Genomic DNA, 16584 nt, shown 5'->3' on the forward strand with positions numbered 1-16584 from the left:
CTCCTCAGCGTAGCTAACGGTTATTATCCATAGACTGTATAAATCATGAATGAGCTGGTTTGACTTTCCCAGGAGGAGGTTCTGTCGGTGACTGACTGCAGGTGTTTAGTTATCAGACTAAAGAAGTAGCAGACTCGCTGCTCGCTCGCCCGGTGAGAGAGCGGCAAGCCGGCACGTAACGGGAAACGTAAAAGAACCGGTCTGTTCATCACTACGGTCCGCTGTAATCTCTCCGGGGAAACGCCAACAACTCCTGACTCCTATTTACTGACCGACGATTCAATAAATAAACACTGCACAGGCTAACAAGCAGCTAAAGGGAGCACAGTATACCTGCTACTTAGTGCTAAAAATATTTCAATACAATAACACGAGCATTTAACTCACCGTAAAGCTGGAGCTCAGACTTCTTGCACGGCCATAAAGTTCCATAAATCCCACAGAGAGATTATTTGTCCAAACTTTGAATGAAAAAATCCCCTAAAGTCTCCAACAACACAAACAGGTGAAGTTAAGCTCAGTGTCTGTGTCTGTGTTGACGTCTAGCAGACAGCCAGCAGGATCCACCTGTCAATCAAGTGATCCGACGCCCTACCTGGGATAATAAGGCTTTGAAATACTCCATATGTTTTATGAGAGGAGGATTCATCTGTAGTAATGACTGTTTTGCATTGATATCACTGCAGCATGTATTTGGACGTATCGGCAGTGAAAGTGTAGAAAACTGTAAACTCGCTCGCTGTGAACACTCTGAACAGTCGCTACTCCACTCACACAGCAGTCAGACGTCACACGGACGTCATACCGGGGACGAGCAGAATAAAGTCAGTTTAGTGTCCCGTTAAACAGGTTTCCATTCCACAAGCGTTTTCTCTGGGTGACGTCCAGGTAAGATCAGGGTGGCAACTCTCAAGTCTTCACCTCCCTGTCTGCGGGGAGGATGAAGACGGTTTGGTCTAGGGATGCACGATATTGGATTTCTTGCCGATATCCGATATGCCGATATTTTTTTCCCGCACACCTAATTGCAGAGATCATCAACTCTCTTCTGTATTGGATTTAGCGTACAGTATAATGGTGATACTCTCATCACATGTGTTACATCGGTCGGGGTGACGGGTCTTGAGATGGTGAATCAAGTTTGCAGTGTTGACAGACTTTGCCGTGGCTCCTCCTCGCATCACTGAAGCTGAGCAGTCATTGCAAAGAGCAGCTTTGCTATCTATTTCGGTCACTTTGAAAAACTTCCACACCACGGACATTTTGGCTTCTAACTCTGTCATGCTGCAGGTAGACACACGTGACGTCATCACGCTGCGCCACACAGGTCTTCTTCGCACCGGGGACATTGCGCTGAGGTCGGGCATTTAATCAAGTGTGCAGCAGCCCATTATTTTATCGGTTAATTATATCGGCGGATATCGGCGTGTTGGCGTGTTTAAGCCAATATCGGCCAGTACCGATAACATGCCGATAATATCGTGCATCCCTAGTTTGGTCAGTTTGGACTTGTTGCCATGATATATAAACTCTGGTCAGTAGGGTCACAGACGCCTGAACTCGCTTTGCAGCCCGATCTTTATCATCTTATTTGAGTCTCTGATATCGTAAAAACACGTTCAAAAGATGAATCAGCTCAACAGGAAACAGTTTTAAGGGAAGTTGAGTTGTGTTGATCTTCAGGAGGTCCTGTTCTCAGACGGGAGCAGATCGAATGTCAGCCTTCAGCTGTCTCTTCTTTTCTCTCTCTTGCTCTCATTCTGCCTCTCTTGATGCTTTTACTGTTTCTGTGCTGTTTTTTCCCCTCTCTGGTCATGTGATTTTTCTGTAGAGATGAGCAACAGTGCAGGAATCTGAGCTGCAGCCAACACATTACATAAAACCCTCTCTCCCTCCCGATCGCTGCCAGAAAATAAAAAGTGAACCGCTTGGTTCTCGGCTGAAGTGAATGAACTCACTTCCTGAAGGCAGAGCGGAGATCTACGTCAGAAACAGATTGTTTGAAGAGCTATTTTTCAGGGACTGGTCGGTCTTTCCCTTCGTTTTGTCCTCGAGTGTCTCCCAGCTGTAGAACGCTCTGTATGTGAATGAAGACCGGGCTGTAACCTGAGAGCTGCTGCAGCCTGTTGTCTCTGTAGGCTGATTAAGTAGAGTTACATCAGAGCGAGTCGTCTGATCAGAGATATGCCTTCAGTACACAAAACACTTTGACTAGACTAGTTTCCTGTCCAGATTATTTCCCATCATGCTTCTGGTGGAGATTTACAAGATGACAAACAAACGAGCAGAAAACAGAAGCAGCTTTGTGTGCAGTGGTTTCAGTTTCTGAGATGAGTGAGGCTGTAACATTAGCTGGGTTCATATAACAAGCTAGCAGGCTGCTTGGAAGTAATCTTAAGCCGCTTTCCCACTGGTCAAAAAACCCGCTAACACTCGGCTTTTTTGCTTAGTGGGAAAGGTTACAATCGGCATTCAGACACGGGTCACGTGACTCTGTAGTAGACCCGGGTAATTGCCGCCTCGGCTCCAATCAGCATTGATGGGAACCGTGTCGACACGCTAATCTCCGCCCCTTTCCAAGACGATGCTCCATCGGTAACTTCTGCGGCTCCTCGTCATCTCAGCTACAAACTCCGCCCGTCTCCGTCCGAGCAGCGCTCGAACAACTTTCCACATTTGTCGGCGCCGAGTTTGATAAACAGACTGAATGAGTGATAGCTACAATAAAGACCTAACCACAGTAACATCTTCACTGGCAATGGGAAAAGAGACAATCGGCATGTATAAGCGGGTCTTCCCGGGTCTGAAAAAACTGCGTCAACGTGCTAATTTTGGTGGGAAAGAGGTAGTAGACAAATATGAGTGTGGTCTGGATGAGCTTTTGATTCTTGTGTTGCAAAACCTTCTAACTTCTAACTTCTAGAGTCATATAAACCCCAAAACACCAAACCTCATGCCGCCTGTGTCTGTGCCAAGAGTTGTACTTGAACACCTTGCAAACACTACAATGGACGGTTCACTAGCTGCTCCCTCATGAGAAGAAAGAACTCTTCATACCAGCAGGCAGCGGTAGTCGTCATTGACAAAGGGAAACCAGAAGATTGTCTCCTTCCTCTGTTCATTTGCTGAAAAACTGCAGACGAGGGCCGATGAGGGTTTGACGCCTCGCCTTGCTGCAGTGAACCTGTGACATCACGGCTCCGTGTGGTCAGAGGGGAAACTTTCAACCAGAGAGGGCGGCAGCAAAACACTGCTGCTGAGTTTTAAAACTCGGCGTGGTTCTCTCTGCTTTTCTCTTCCGTCCATTGTTCTCCTCTCCACCTTTCCACCCTCTCTTTCCTGCCCAGACTCCGCCCTCTCTTTCTCCTGTTTCTCCTTTTTTTCCCTTCTCCGTCCGCAGCCTGTCTCCCTGCAGTCTGTATTCTTCTTCTCTTTGTGTATCTCCCTCTGCATTTTTTCTGCCCTCTCTCCCCCTCTCTCTCTCTCGCTCCCCCCCTCTCTCTCTCCCCTCCTCTGTCCAGCTGTTTCCTCCTTTAAATTGTTGTTTGAAGTATATATCTGTTTGTGTGTGTGTGTGTGTGTGTGTGTGTGTTTCAGTGTTGCGTAACATCTCTGAGTAGGTCGCTGTTTGTTTCCAGTATTTATAAACTGCTCTGCTCCGACGGCACTAACATTGTGAAATCCCAGTCCTCTGGTAAATGAAGCTCGGTGTCATTAGGACAGATCCGTGTCCATCGATCCTGCTGTAGCTGTGTGGAACTCTCACTGTTGACCTCTTACGGTAAAAACTTGACTTGTTAGATTTGTGTGTGGAGGCGGCGGCTGCAGTTATGCAACGAAGTCCTGTGAAAGCTCGTGTGTTATCAGTCCTGAGGGGAAACTTTATTAAGTGTGACTTACATGGCGGCCTTATAAAAGTCAAACATTCGATTCATTCGTCAGAAAGACTCCGACTTTTGTTTTTATACTTCACAAGCTGAGACACAAAAGGGTCTTTCAGTAGGGCTGCACGATAACGGCCGACATGATCATCACAACACAAAATAATAATAACTGCAAAAAGAATCCCTCAAAATAAATGATTATTTAGTTTTGTTTCCGTCCTAATCCTCTCTCTCCCTCCCTCTCCCTCTCTCTCTCTCTCTCTGTCTCTCTCTCTCTCTCGCTCCCTCTCTCTCTGTCTCTCTCTCTCTCTCTCTCTCTCTCTCGCTCCCTCTCTCTCTCTGTCTCTCTCTGTATCTCAGAGATGTAGCGTGTGTGTTGGTGAGATCGGTGGACCATCATGCACCTCTTCCTGCTGCTGATCCTTCAAGCCACAGCAGCCTTCGGACAGATCGACCCCGGTAAGAGACACTCTGACGCAAACATTCATATGACACTCGGTCCTGTCAAAGTGCACCAGTGGTCCCCACAAAGTCAGATGTACAACAACTCATACACACACACACACACAGATGCACACACACCATATTTGTACTACCGCACTTGATACAACATTCACTCAGACTTAGTCCTATTCATTTATATGACAGTCTGTCCTTTCATGGTGTACAGATGGTCCCCATGTAGCAGATAAACGAGAACACACACACACACACACACACACACACACGTCTTTATTACCAACAGGGGACTAACGTTGTACACTGTCTAAGAGGGGACTCCTAGTTCTGCACACACACACACACACACACACACACACACACACACACACATACATAAGCTAAAAATTGTGTTTTTAGATGTTTGATGAGATTGTTTACGTGTGTTTGTTTAAGTGTTTGTTTACGTGTCTTCTTAGCACACTGTCGCTATGCCTTGGGCATGGAGGATGGTCGCATCAAAGATGATGACATCACAGCATCCAGCCAATGGTACGAGACCACGGGACCGCAGTACGCCAGGTCAGTGTAATTAGAGCTAAATAACAGTAGATTTAGTTTTTTATCTTTTAACTGTTTACATTGTCGATACTTTGAACCAGAGTTAATTAATTCTGCCATTCATGGTAAAATGTTGTTTACATGTGGAAGGTTACAGCACGTTATACTGAGTTATTATTAACGGTAAAACGTTTTTATTTATTAGCATAATAACTAAAAAGAGGACATTTATTTATACAACGCTTTTCAAGATCTTCAAACATTCTTTAGATGAAATACATTTTTCTGTGTGTTTGCAGGTTGAACCGTGAGGAGGGAGACGGCGCCTGGTGTCCTGAGGGACAGCTGGAGCCTTCAGACAGTCAGTACCTGCAGGTCGGTGTCTGATCTTTAATCTTGTCCACGTTTAAGTTTGTATTCATGTACTAGTATGGGTTTGGATATCTATCAAACTACCAAGTGTAAGGGGCGTATGTCTTCTTAGCGTTTTCGTCTTCTTGTTACTTTTCCAATTATTCCCAGAGAGCAGAGAGCGTATGTGGAAACGTGGCTGCCTTCAGGAATAGTGCCTCCATTGTCTTTTTTCTTTGAGCGGCCTTCCAGAACATTTCAGAATGGTGCTGATACAGTCACCGTCACACTTTTCATTAAACCCCTCAAAGGGAACGGGGCTTGTCACGCTGGAAAACAAGAAAGAAGTTTGTTCTGGTCGTATCGGTCTGTCCCGAGCTGTACCATGTGACAGAAATAGTTACAATAGAGAAAGAAAGGAGCATTTCTTGGAGCAAATCAGCGTTTACGTGCTCCATCTAACAACAGCTCTTGGACGAGGTGATGATATTCACCGTAGTGTTGTCTTAGAAGAATCATGACACGCACCCACTTCTGATTGGTGCTCATAGTCAAAACACAATCGTGATCGTGGTTGATAATGTGGTTATTAAAGCGTTTTCGTCCCCACACAGCTTTTCGTCCCCGCACACCTTAGAGCCATGCCAGTGATCTCTGCCAGAAAGAATGCTCTGTGTACACAAGCTCCAAGTGTGATAATTAAACGGCTTGAGGGATTCTCTAGGGACAAACTTATAAAAACAAAATATTGTATTTTCATAATTCTCCCAAATGCTGAATCCTGACTTCACTAAATCGTGTCTTAATATAACAGATGAACCAACACATGGCTTGCAGGTTCTTGTGTCTCATGATTTGACAGAAACCTGCTGATGTGTTTAAGGTGGACCTGGGCAGGTTGACTTTCCTGACCGTGGTCGGGACTCAGGGACGATACGCTAGGAATTCTGGGAACGAGTTTGCCCGAGCTTACCGCCTCAACTACAGCAGGGACGGCCTGCTGTGGAAGTCCTGGAGGAACCGGCTGGGAAACACGGTGAGTGACACAAATGTTTCAAAGCACCGAGCGTCGAGTGAAACAGGAAGCTGAAGCTGAGCGAACAGAAGAAAATCTGCAGCGGAAACATTTCATGAGAGATAGAAGAGAGCGATACATGGAAGAATGGGAGCTGCTTCTGGTCATTCACACACGTGTCAGAGGAAATGACATTTACACACCAGCTTCCTGTTGGCCTTCGAAGTCACTGCAGCCACAGCAACACTGTGAGGACAGTTTGAACACTGGGGGGCGGCCTTACATGATGCAGTCTGAAAAATTATACTATTTTGAATGCACGTTAACTTGAATCTGTGATATTGTTTTTACTCTCTCACTCGTTACAAACCTCCACATCCACAATCAGAGGCCTTCACGCCGTCAGCCGTCAGATCGTTATATCAAAGGATGCATGTACATGGATGTTTTCATGCAGGTGTTTCGCAGGTTTACTTCCTCCCTTCAGGATGATTAATGTTCTCGTTGTTTCATGTGTGAATGTTTGTTTACAGGTGATGGAGGGCAACAAAAACGCCTACGCCTCCGTCATCAACGACCTCCACCCTCCAATCATAACCCGCTACATCCGGCTGATTCCGGTAACCAAAGTGTCGACCACCGTGTGCATGCGAGTGGAGCTGTACGGCTGTCCGTGGGAGGGTACGACACACAAACACACACTCACTCTGTCCATGTGTTGCTGACATTAGAGCTTGTTTATTCAGTGGATTGAGACTTTAAAGTTCCCTTCTCAGAAATGTTTACTCCTCCTCAGAGACGAGTAAACAACACAGAAACCTCCTCCTTCTAATCGACAACCTCAGACCCGACGCGGTTTGTGAATCTATGACAGACTTTGTCAATTCATCACCAAAAAAACACTTCAAGGAACGTTTGATCACATAAAAAAAGGAGCAGTAAAACAATCGTCGGATGATCAGTCTCCTGACTCTGCGATTATATTCCAACTGTCTGGTAACAAAAATGAAACAACTGAAAGACGACACAGCCGAGCTCACCAGCAGCCTGCGGATGCACTGCTGGCGACAGCGCGGTCACCGCCGGAGTCAGAGACGGCAGAAAGGCTACAGAAAGAATCTGTTTTTCCCAAACTGAAAAAAAACCATCCCCATTCAGATGCAACATGCTAACCAGGCTAGTCGTAGCATCAGCTGATGTCTTTGCATTGTCTCAGCCCTTGCTCCTCTTCAGCTCCACCCTGTTGTCCAAATACGGTCACCAAAAAAACAAGATGGCGAACTCAAAGCTTTAGCCGCTGCTTTGGCTACGTCAGCTTATTGAAAAGTGCACCTGGGCAGGCTGACTTTCCTGAGAGTGACACAGTTAATGTAGCCTCGTCTAATATGGAAGGCCAGCTCTGTCAAAATGGTTTCCAATCAGTAAAGGTGGATGCCCCCGCCTCTAACCTGTCCCTCCCTCCCCCGGCAGACGGTCTGATCACCTACAGCGCTCCCGAGGGTCAGCTCATGATGCCGCCTGGTTATCCCATCGCCAGCCTCAACGACTCGACGTACGACGGAGCCCATGAGAGGAGGTGACTCCCGCGCACTGATCACATCACACATCAGTTCTTCCTGTTTCCCTGCTCTCTGTGATTGACAGCTGTCTCGTCCAATAGGAGGCTGTTTGGAGGGATGGGTCAGCTGACGGACGGTGTGATCGGCCTGGACGACTTCCTGCTGACGCGTCAGTACCACGTGTGGCCGGGCTACGACTACCTGGGCTGGAGGAACGACTCGCTGGGAACTCAGGGATACGTGGAGATGGAGTTTGTGTTCGACAGGCAGAGAAACTTTACCTCCATGAAGGTCTGAGACTCCGCCTACATTACAAATATCTCATACGCTCACTTTAAATATCGCTATTCTGTGTTTAATCTGACGTACCTCCCTCCAGGTTCACAGTAACAACATGTTCGCCCGCGGTGTGAAGATCTTCGCCTCTGTTTCCTGTTGGTTTAAGCCCCGCCTAATTGCTGGCTGGGAGGCGGAGCCAGTGGCATTCAAGACAGTGCTGGACGACAGAAACCCGAGTGCCCGCTATGTCACTGTACCGCTGAACCGCCGCACAGCCAAATCTCTCCGCTGCCGCTTTTACTTTGCAGACGTCTGGATGATGTTCAGCGAGATCTCCTTTCAGTCGGGTAACACACACACACACACACACACACACACACACACACACACACACACACACACACACACACTTATTTCTTTCAAAACAGGAAATGAAAATAAGTTGCCTTTATTCGTTCCTCAGAGGACACTGTGCTCCCGACCCAGACCCTGTTGGTGACCTCCCCTCCAGCCAGTGAGGATAGCACCTTGCCAACAACACCAAAGACAGGTATGACCTTTGACCTCGACCGTTTTAATATTTTAAGGCTGTTATGTGTCTCAATAAAGCGTGAATAAACTATCACCAGATTTGAGCAGTGACACAAACAAAGACACTTTGTCGTATTGTTTGCATTGTTCCTTCTTCTACGTAGCCGATCCATCCGCCAGTGACCCGCCAGAAGACGGTAACACGCCCATTCTGATTGGCTGCCTGGTCACCATCATCCTGCTGCTGGTCATCATCATCTTCCTCATCCTCTGGTGCCAGTATGTCTGCAAGGTGCTGGAGAAGGTGAGCGGTCTGTTTTTATTTAACGTTTGTTTTATGCACTTTGTCAGAACAGGAAGGATCCTCACAGAGAGAAGAGTTTTCTGTTAAAGACTAAGATTCTTTTCTTAACCAGAAAATCAGTCGAAAGTTCTGATTCTGGTTATTATTGAGACCACAGCTTTGTTGTGTGTGATGATTACTAAATGCAGAATAAATGGCGAGCCAACTTTTTAACACCACGTGCATATAAAATAAGCTCCTAAGATTGGAAACTGTTTGCCACAACCTTTTCCAAGTGATGTCATAGATCCAGGTGTTGACCATTACAACACAGAAAGCTGTTACCTGGACAAAGGTTGAATACTATGAATACAGGTTGAACACAATGTGTCCTTGAAGTTTAACGACATGTTTTCCTCTCCTCCTCCAGGCTCCACGTCGGATCCTCGACGAGGAGGTGAGAGTTCGGCTGTCGTCCTGCAGTGACACAATCATCCTCCAGACGCCCCCTGTGCCCCCCCGCTCTGGCCATGCACCTACAGGTAGACAATCACAGTGTCCAACTAGAGGCCTGAAAAGGTTAACGATGTGTTTTAGTACCATGATTGCATTCAAGGTTCTTTATTGTCACCTGTAGTTACAGCAGGTACAAGAGCTGTGAAATCTGCCTTCCTCCACCAGCTGCACATATACAGATACACGACATCATTCAGATAAATTCGTTGTTGTTGTTTTCCTAAAGCGACACGCTTATGGCATCATAATAAGTTTGAAGGCGCTGTTATCACAACACACTTGCTGATGAAAGATAAAAGGGCATTCAGTGGATGCTCCAGTTATTCTAAACATATTCTATTCATGTAGACGTCTAATGACGAAGGGGGCTTTCACATTAGAGACCCGGGCCCAGATCCGAGTACACTTGACCCCAAAGTCCACTTGAAAAGGTGGGTACAGTTCATGTGTACTCATGCACTCGGGTTCAGTAGCTCAGGTGTTAAAGCTACTGCACCAAACCACAGAGATGGATTGCTTTTTATAACGTCTCCTCCGATATCCGCGTATGCGTGCAGCGCTGCCGGTCTGTAGGTGAGACGGTCGTTCTTGAGATTTTCTCCAAAACATGAATAATAGCAGGCACAGTGAGAAGGCCGGCTCCAGTGTGTGGGCGTGGGATCATGTGATTCGCACGCTTTTCAACACTGGAACGACAACATAAACAATGTGACGTAGTTGATGATGCTCTTCTTCTCCTTGTTTTTGAGGTGCATTACCGCCACCTTCTGCTTCGGAGTCCTACAGCAAGGGCACTCTGGTACAGAACGAAATTATTAATGTGAAGGCTGACCGTCGGGGCAGAGGGGGGGGGGGGGCAATCAGACTCGGGTACGGTACGAAACAATCGTACCTAACGGGGGGAACTCGGACGATGCAGTCGCTCTCATACAGAGAAGAAGCGTGTGAACGGTTCGGGTCCACACATGACGAAACACAGTTTGGCGATTGGTTGAAAAGAAGATGTTAGTAACACAGTCGTCTAAAGTGAGCTGCGTGTGTGATTACTTCATGTGTTCTGTTTCCCTCAGGCCCCGCCAACACTGACCCTCACTATGAGAGAGTCTTCCTGTTGGACCCTCAGTACCAGAACCCGGCCGTGCTGAGGAACAAGCTGCCCGAGCTGTCGCAGAGTGCTGAGGCCTCAGGTAAACACACCTGAAGAATAACGGAAGTTATACCAGAAAAATGTTTAAGAAAATAGTTGACAAATATTAAACAAGTTGAGACGTGACTGAGCTGACTGAGAGAGTTGAGGCCTCCAGTTAAAGGCATGAAAGTGCTGCAGTCTGCCCCCTGCTGGCAGATCAGCTTCTGTCCTCCTCCTGTTGAATGCGTCTCTGCTTCTTACTCTTTTTCTTTCCTTCAGAAAACACTGCACAAACTCTATTTCTGTCTGTCTCTAATGGTCTTCAGTATTTTCTTGACGATGCTGTAAACACTGAACACGCATGCTCGTTCATTCTGCAGTTTCTTTCTCTTTTACCTCCCAGCCCTCTCTGTCTCTGTCCTTGTTTCCTCCTCCTCCTCTTCCTCCTCCAGCTCTCCTCCTCGGCAATCCTCTCTATGACCTCCTCCTGCTGACTTCCTGTCACATGACGTCAGGCTGGCTGCGTGGTAAGAGCTGAAAGGTGTGACTTCAGACCTTTAAACATCTTTCAGATTTGGAGGAGAGGGGCGTGTTTGTTTGGCGGTTGAGTTAAGATAAACTTTCTCCCACTCACACACCTCAGCTTTCGTCAGGCGTTGCAGATGAACAAAAAATTCAAACAGACACCTCTCCATTTTCTCTCCGTCAGCGTGTGGAGGAGGCTACGCCGAGCCCGACATCACCCAGTGCACTCCACATCAGTGCTTTCACAGCAACGCGCCGCACTACGCCGAGACGGACATCGTGCGGCTGCAGGGCGTCACAGGCAGCAACATGTACGCCGTCCCCGCCCTCACCGTGGACTCTCTCACCAGGAAGGACATCTCTGCTGCCGAGTTCCCGAGGCAACAGCTGATCTTCAGGGAGAAGCTAGGGGAGGGGCAGTTCGGAGAGGTGAGTGGTGAGGGGGCGGGGCCACAGACAAGCAAAGAATACTGAACATAAAATCACTGCTGGTCTACTGTCTCAAACTCTTTTGCCTTGAGAACATTCTGTACCTCCTTGTCTCCTGCAGGTCCACCTGTGTGAGGCAGAGGGACTCCCAGAATTCCTTGGGGAGGGGTCGCCTCTCCCTGACGTGGATGGTCATTCAGTGCTGGTGGCTGTTAAACAGCTGAGGGCCGACGCGACCAGCCAAGCCAGGTACACAGTGTTTCTGTGTGACAGCGTGTGTTGCTCGGAGGAGCTGTGAAGTGTAAACACAAGAGATAAACCTGTTTGTTCAAGAGTCAGGGCGCGTTCACACCTGAAGTCCGTTAGTTTGGTCCTAAACAAACCGCACCGAGGGGACAAACGCTCCAGGGTCCGGTTCCGTCAGACTAAACAAGGCCGGTGTGAACCAGAAACAGACGTTACGTCACTCTCTTCAAATTCACCAGACTCGACCCATGACAAAAGAGTTGCTGGTCTGCTGCCTTTTCAGTTGGCACTTTCTGTTATTTTGGTTACACAAATATTGCGTTGGCTCTGAATTCACTATTTAAAGTAACAAAGTCACACAATTACAAGAACAAATGAACTGACTGATGAAGCCGCAGAGCAGAGACTTAATGTTTCTGTCCATGGAGCCTGGAGCCTTTGAAGAGAGTAAAAACGTCTTTTGAGCTGAAACTGAAACGAATGAAAACTAAACATGTCTCCGTCCGTCTGCCTGTCCATCAGGAATGACTTCCTGAAGGAAATAAAGATCATGTCTCGTCTGAACGACCCCAACATCATCAGACTGCTGTGTGTGTGCGTGTCGTCCGACCCGCTGTGCATGGTGACCGAATACATGGAGAACGGCGACCTCAACATGTTCCTGTCGCAGCGGGAGATTGAAAGCACGCTGACACACGCCAACAACATCCCTTCAGTCAGGTTAATATACCATACACACTGTATCCACTGTTTGTACATGAGGCAGTTTTTATTGGAAGCAACATGATCTTCTTCTTCCTCCTCCAGTCTGTCCGACCTCCTCCACATGTCGGTGCAGATCTCGTCGGGGATGAAGTACCTGGCGTCTCTGAACTTTGTGCACCGTGACCTGGCCACCAGGAACTGCCTGCTGGACCGCCGCCTCACCATCAAGATTGCCGACTTCGGGATGAGTCGGAATCTGTACAGCAGCGACTACTACCGCATCCAGGGACGGGCAGTGCTGCCCATACGATGGATGGCCTGGGAGAGCATCCTGCTGGTGAGGGATGGGAGGAGTTAAAAACATATGCACCTAGTTTTTGTTAGCTGTTGTTCCATGCAACCTCTTCCTGATCCCAATGAAGTAGACAAGAAGGTCTTCATGCCGTCATGTTTCCTTGAAGCTCAGTTATATTCAAGTTGCAAGAGAATTTCTGCAACTTGCAGACTGCAGTGATTTTACATGATGAAACAGTTCACCACAGTCCAAGCAGAAACCATCTTACCTCAGGTCAGGATTCATTCAGATCTAAGCCAGCTTAGCTCATTGCACTACATAGGGAACTACTGCAACTACCAGGCAAAGCAGTAACATGTCAGCCTGCCAGATAAAAAGTCCTTAACCAAACATCTACAGGCTAGTGGTACTGGCTTGCAACCAAATCTTCCTTCGCCTCGGTCTTTCTTTCAAGAGTTGTTTATTGATTGTTGCACTGAAGGGTCTGTCCCCGCCTCCTCTCCAGGGTAAGTTCACCACTGCCAGTGACGTGTGGGCGTTCGGTGTCACCCTGTGGGAGATCTTCACCCTGTGCAAGGAGCAGCCCTACAGCCTGCTGTCCGACGAACAGGTCATAGAGAACACTGGCGAGTTCTTCAGGAACCAGGGCAGACAGGTGAGAGGAACCAAAGCAGAGTTCACTTCATTCTGATATGTTGTTCGTCAAAGGCCTGGCACCGGTCCGGCAGAGCAGCTCCACATCCTGTGAATGCTTGCATCATCGGAATAATTCTGTGCTTCATAGTTACTGAACACAATCAGCGAATGTGCTTTCTTATGAGACATTTAGCACTGCATGGAACGAGCCGGTACTCCAACTCCCAAGTTGTTGCTGACTAGTGTCCTTATAGCCGGCTGCAGACTCTTCCACACGGGGGAGCTGTTCAGTTATTATTCCACAAGCTTCCACCTGCAGCAGAGGTTCCTAACCTGGAGTCAGGAGCCGTTAAGTGCTCAGAGGATTTTACTATCGAATGTTCTTCTTTTTAAAGTAACCGAACATTTGCACAACAACTTAGTATTTTGAGCAGAAGTGTCCAGAAGTGTCATTAAACCCTCACGTGTCTCTAATTCAAGCAGCACAAGTATACAATGTTCATTCTGCATCATCCGGGTCTTCAACTCACGACCGTAGCCACCAGCTGCACACTGTGATCATGTTGAGATACTTAAACAGGGAAACCCACATGGAGACGCATTTTAAAGCCAGGTGTAAACGCCTAAAGGTCCCTCGATTTGCATGAGCAACTCTTTGACACTACACTATGATTGTTGAGATCACCTGACGAAGTCCATGCACCTGTTGCTTACTATCAGATGTCTTACTCTCCTGTATATCCCTGCTAGATCTTTCTCTACGGCCCTCCACTCTGCCCACCTTCACTCTTCGAGCTGATGATGCGCTGTTGGAGTCGCGACATACCCGACCGGCCCACCTTCGAGGGACTTTACCAAGCCCTGAGACCCCACGTCAACCAGTGAGCCGAGGCCGCGGGGACGTACCACTCAGCCGCTCGCTGGCGGTGGGTTTGTCCATCTCTGGACTCCTGTAAAAATGACAGACTGACACGAGAGGACTGGAGTTGCTTTATCAGAAAGAGTCGCTGTCAGAGGAAGAATGGAAGAACTGAGGTCCGATGGTTTGTTTGCTTTGTGGTAACAAAAGTGCTCTATTCTGCAAGACGAGATGTAGAAGGAGAGACGGCTGATCGACTTACAGGAGAAACTTTTTGCAACATAAGATTTTAAAATCTAAAGATTTTCAGTTGTTTGTGAACAAAGATTTTTAAGCGTTTCTGGATTCCTAACAGTTCCATCTATCTGAAGCCCTTTTGACCAAAACATCTCGCTGGACCTTTTGACCTTTTTCTGCCGTAAACTTAATTTTCTTCTTTTCTTTGGCTTTTAAAGGAGCCAAAAACTGGACAAACTCTCACTTCTCGGTAGTCCCTCCTGTCCCTGGGGTTTTATAATTATTGTAAAGCACTGTCTGTGTCTCTCAGTTATTCATGTTCATATATTAACCCACACTGGAGCTAGGGCTAGGGTCAAACTGTAGAGTAGTTTTATTTTTAGATTTTTATTTTATTTTATGTTTCTCGTTTTTACAGTATTTCATATGTGTCGGTCTGTTATGTGGATATGAATGTTGTTCATGTTAAGGTGCCAAGAGGAAGGCGTTGAAACCTGTGTCGTTCACAGACTGAAAATCTATCTGAAAATGTGTCTCAAACTTTGATTGGAGGCTTTTGGAGCCAATAAGAAACAAATGTGTTGTGCCTTTTTTGTTGCCAAAGAGAAATAAAGTGTGTAAGTAATAAAACTGTTACATGATTATAGTTGATTTGTAAAACTCCTCCTTTTGAAGGGACTCGTGGCTAAACAATAAAAAGTAGCAACAACAGGAATGAAGCCAACGTCTACAGCACGGATACTGCTGCTGGAGAGACGAGCATCAACAAGTATCTAAAGCAACATGTGACCAAAATGTGTGTTGAGCTGTGTGAGAGCCGGTCAATGTTGGAGCCTAAAGAAGTGTGCACCAATCAGCCATAACATTATGACCACTGACAGGTGAAGTAAATAACATTGATTACCTCATTACAGTGGCAGCTGTCGGTACGTGGGATATGTCAGGCAGCTAGTGAACATTTTGTCCTTGACGTTGATGTGTTGGAAGAGGGAAAAATGGGCATGTTTATGACTGTGAGCGACTCTTACCAGAGCCAAAGTGTCTGCAGGGGTCAGTGCCTCGCAAAAGTGGTGCAAGGAAGCAAAACCAGTGAACCGGCGAAAGGTCCATTAATGCGCATGGGGGGCAAAGACTTGGCCGTGTGGTCCGATCCAACAGACGAGCTTCTGTAGCTCAAACTGCTGGAAAAGTTAACACTGGTTCTGGTAGAACAGTGTCAGATTACACAGAGCATCGCAGATAGTTGCGTATGGGGCTGTGTAGCCGCAGACTGGTCAGGGTGCCCATGCTGACCCCTGTTCCACCACCAAGAGTACCTACAATGGGCACGTGAGCATCAGAACTGGACCACGGAGCGATGGAAGAAGGCGGCCTGGTCTGATAAGACTTGTTTTCATTTACATAATGTGGATGGTCAGGTGCGTGTGGTCGTTTACCTGGGGACAACATGGCACCAGGATGCGCTATGGGAAGAAGGCGAGCTGGCAGAGGCAGTGGGATGCTTTGGGCGATGTTCTGCTGGGGAACCTCGGGTCCTGCCGTTCATGTGGATGTTACTTTGACACGTACCACCTGGTTGACAGATGTGACTAGAAAGCTACAAAGGTGTTGTGTTGTGATGCTTGGTTTGGCTTGGTTCTGTTTGAAGAGTGGCATAATTGCTTAGTAGATGCTAAACAACTGACTCGCTTAATAGATTGCCAAATATATGGTGTTGTCAAATATGTAAGACGAGGTTAACTTAGGCTAGAGGACAAATGCAAGCTAACAAACTTCTTTGCTTGCTGTCCAGCTAACAGGGGAAGGACGTAACAAGTAAGGATGGTAACCTAAACCTGGTTTTACTTACTGACTAGCTTTCTGCACAGCTAACTGCTAATCACCGTATTTGTCATGTGTTAAGTCAGGTGTTGTATAATTTTAAATATATCCTGCACCAGTCACATTTTAAATGGAAATATCTAACAATTGTTTTAATCGAATCTCAGCAATCTGGTTTTTGCAAAACGAAAATAAACTAAACAGTCAATAATCTTTAGGCCTGAACTAAACTAAAGCTAAACTGACACCCTCGAAAATGAATTAATGTCGATACATTTTAGCTCT

General features: G+C 47.0%; 1 protein-coding gene across 2 annotated transcripts in view; it reads left to right on the forward strand.

The window, feature by feature from the left end:
* Nucleotides 1–15124, forward strand: part of ddr2l (discoidin domain receptor family, member 2, like) — a 27988-nt gene extending 12864 nt beyond the window's left edge. The window contains exons 1-19 of one of the 2 annotated variants that reach the window (XM_069683305.1): nucleotides 3530–3781; nucleotides 4245–4343; nucleotides 4802–4904; nucleotides 5183–5258; nucleotides 6118–6270; nucleotides 6783–6930; nucleotides 7720–7825; nucleotides 7910–8099; nucleotides 8188–8434; nucleotides 8551–8637; nucleotides 8783–8922; nucleotides 9332–9443; nucleotides 10488–10604; nucleotides 11256–11500; nucleotides 11622–11749; nucleotides 12269–12466; nucleotides 12554–12788; nucleotides 13252–13401; nucleotides 14133–15124. In XM_069683305.1, the coding sequence (XP_069539406.1) occupies nucleotides 4283–4343; nucleotides 4802–4904; nucleotides 5183–5258; nucleotides 6118–6270; nucleotides 6783–6930; nucleotides 7720–7825; nucleotides 7910–8099; nucleotides 8188–8434; nucleotides 8551–8637; nucleotides 8783–8922; nucleotides 9332–9443; nucleotides 10488–10604; nucleotides 11256–11500; nucleotides 11622–11749; nucleotides 12269–12466; nucleotides 12554–12788; nucleotides 13252–13401; nucleotides 14133–14267 (2631 nt within the window). In that variant the 5' untranslated portion in view covers nucleotides 3530–3781; nucleotides 4245–4282 and the 3' untranslated portion in view covers nucleotides 14268–15124. Of the gene's footprint in view, nucleotides 1–3529; nucleotides 3782–4244; nucleotides 4344–4801; nucleotides 4905–5182; nucleotides 5259–6117; nucleotides 6271–6782; nucleotides 6931–7719; nucleotides 7826–7909; nucleotides 8100–8187; nucleotides 8435–8550; nucleotides 8638–8782; nucleotides 8923–9331; nucleotides 9444–10487; nucleotides 10605–11255; nucleotides 11501–11621; nucleotides 11750–12268; nucleotides 12467–12553; nucleotides 12789–13251; nucleotides 13402–14132 lie in introns of those variants that run through there. The other variant, XM_069683304.1, reaches the window with a different exon arrangement.
* Nucleotides 15125–16584: the final 1460 nt, after the last annotated feature.

Source organism: Semicossyphus pulcher, unplaced genomic scaffold (assembly GCF_022749685.1).
Source record: "Semicossyphus pulcher isolate SPU_LCO1_2020_fin unplaced genomic scaffold, fSemPul1.0.p SCAF_6, whole genome shotgun sequence".
Taxonomy (NCBI): Eukaryota; Metazoa; Chordata; class Actinopteri; order Labriformes; family Labridae; genus Semicossyphus; species Semicossyphus pulcher.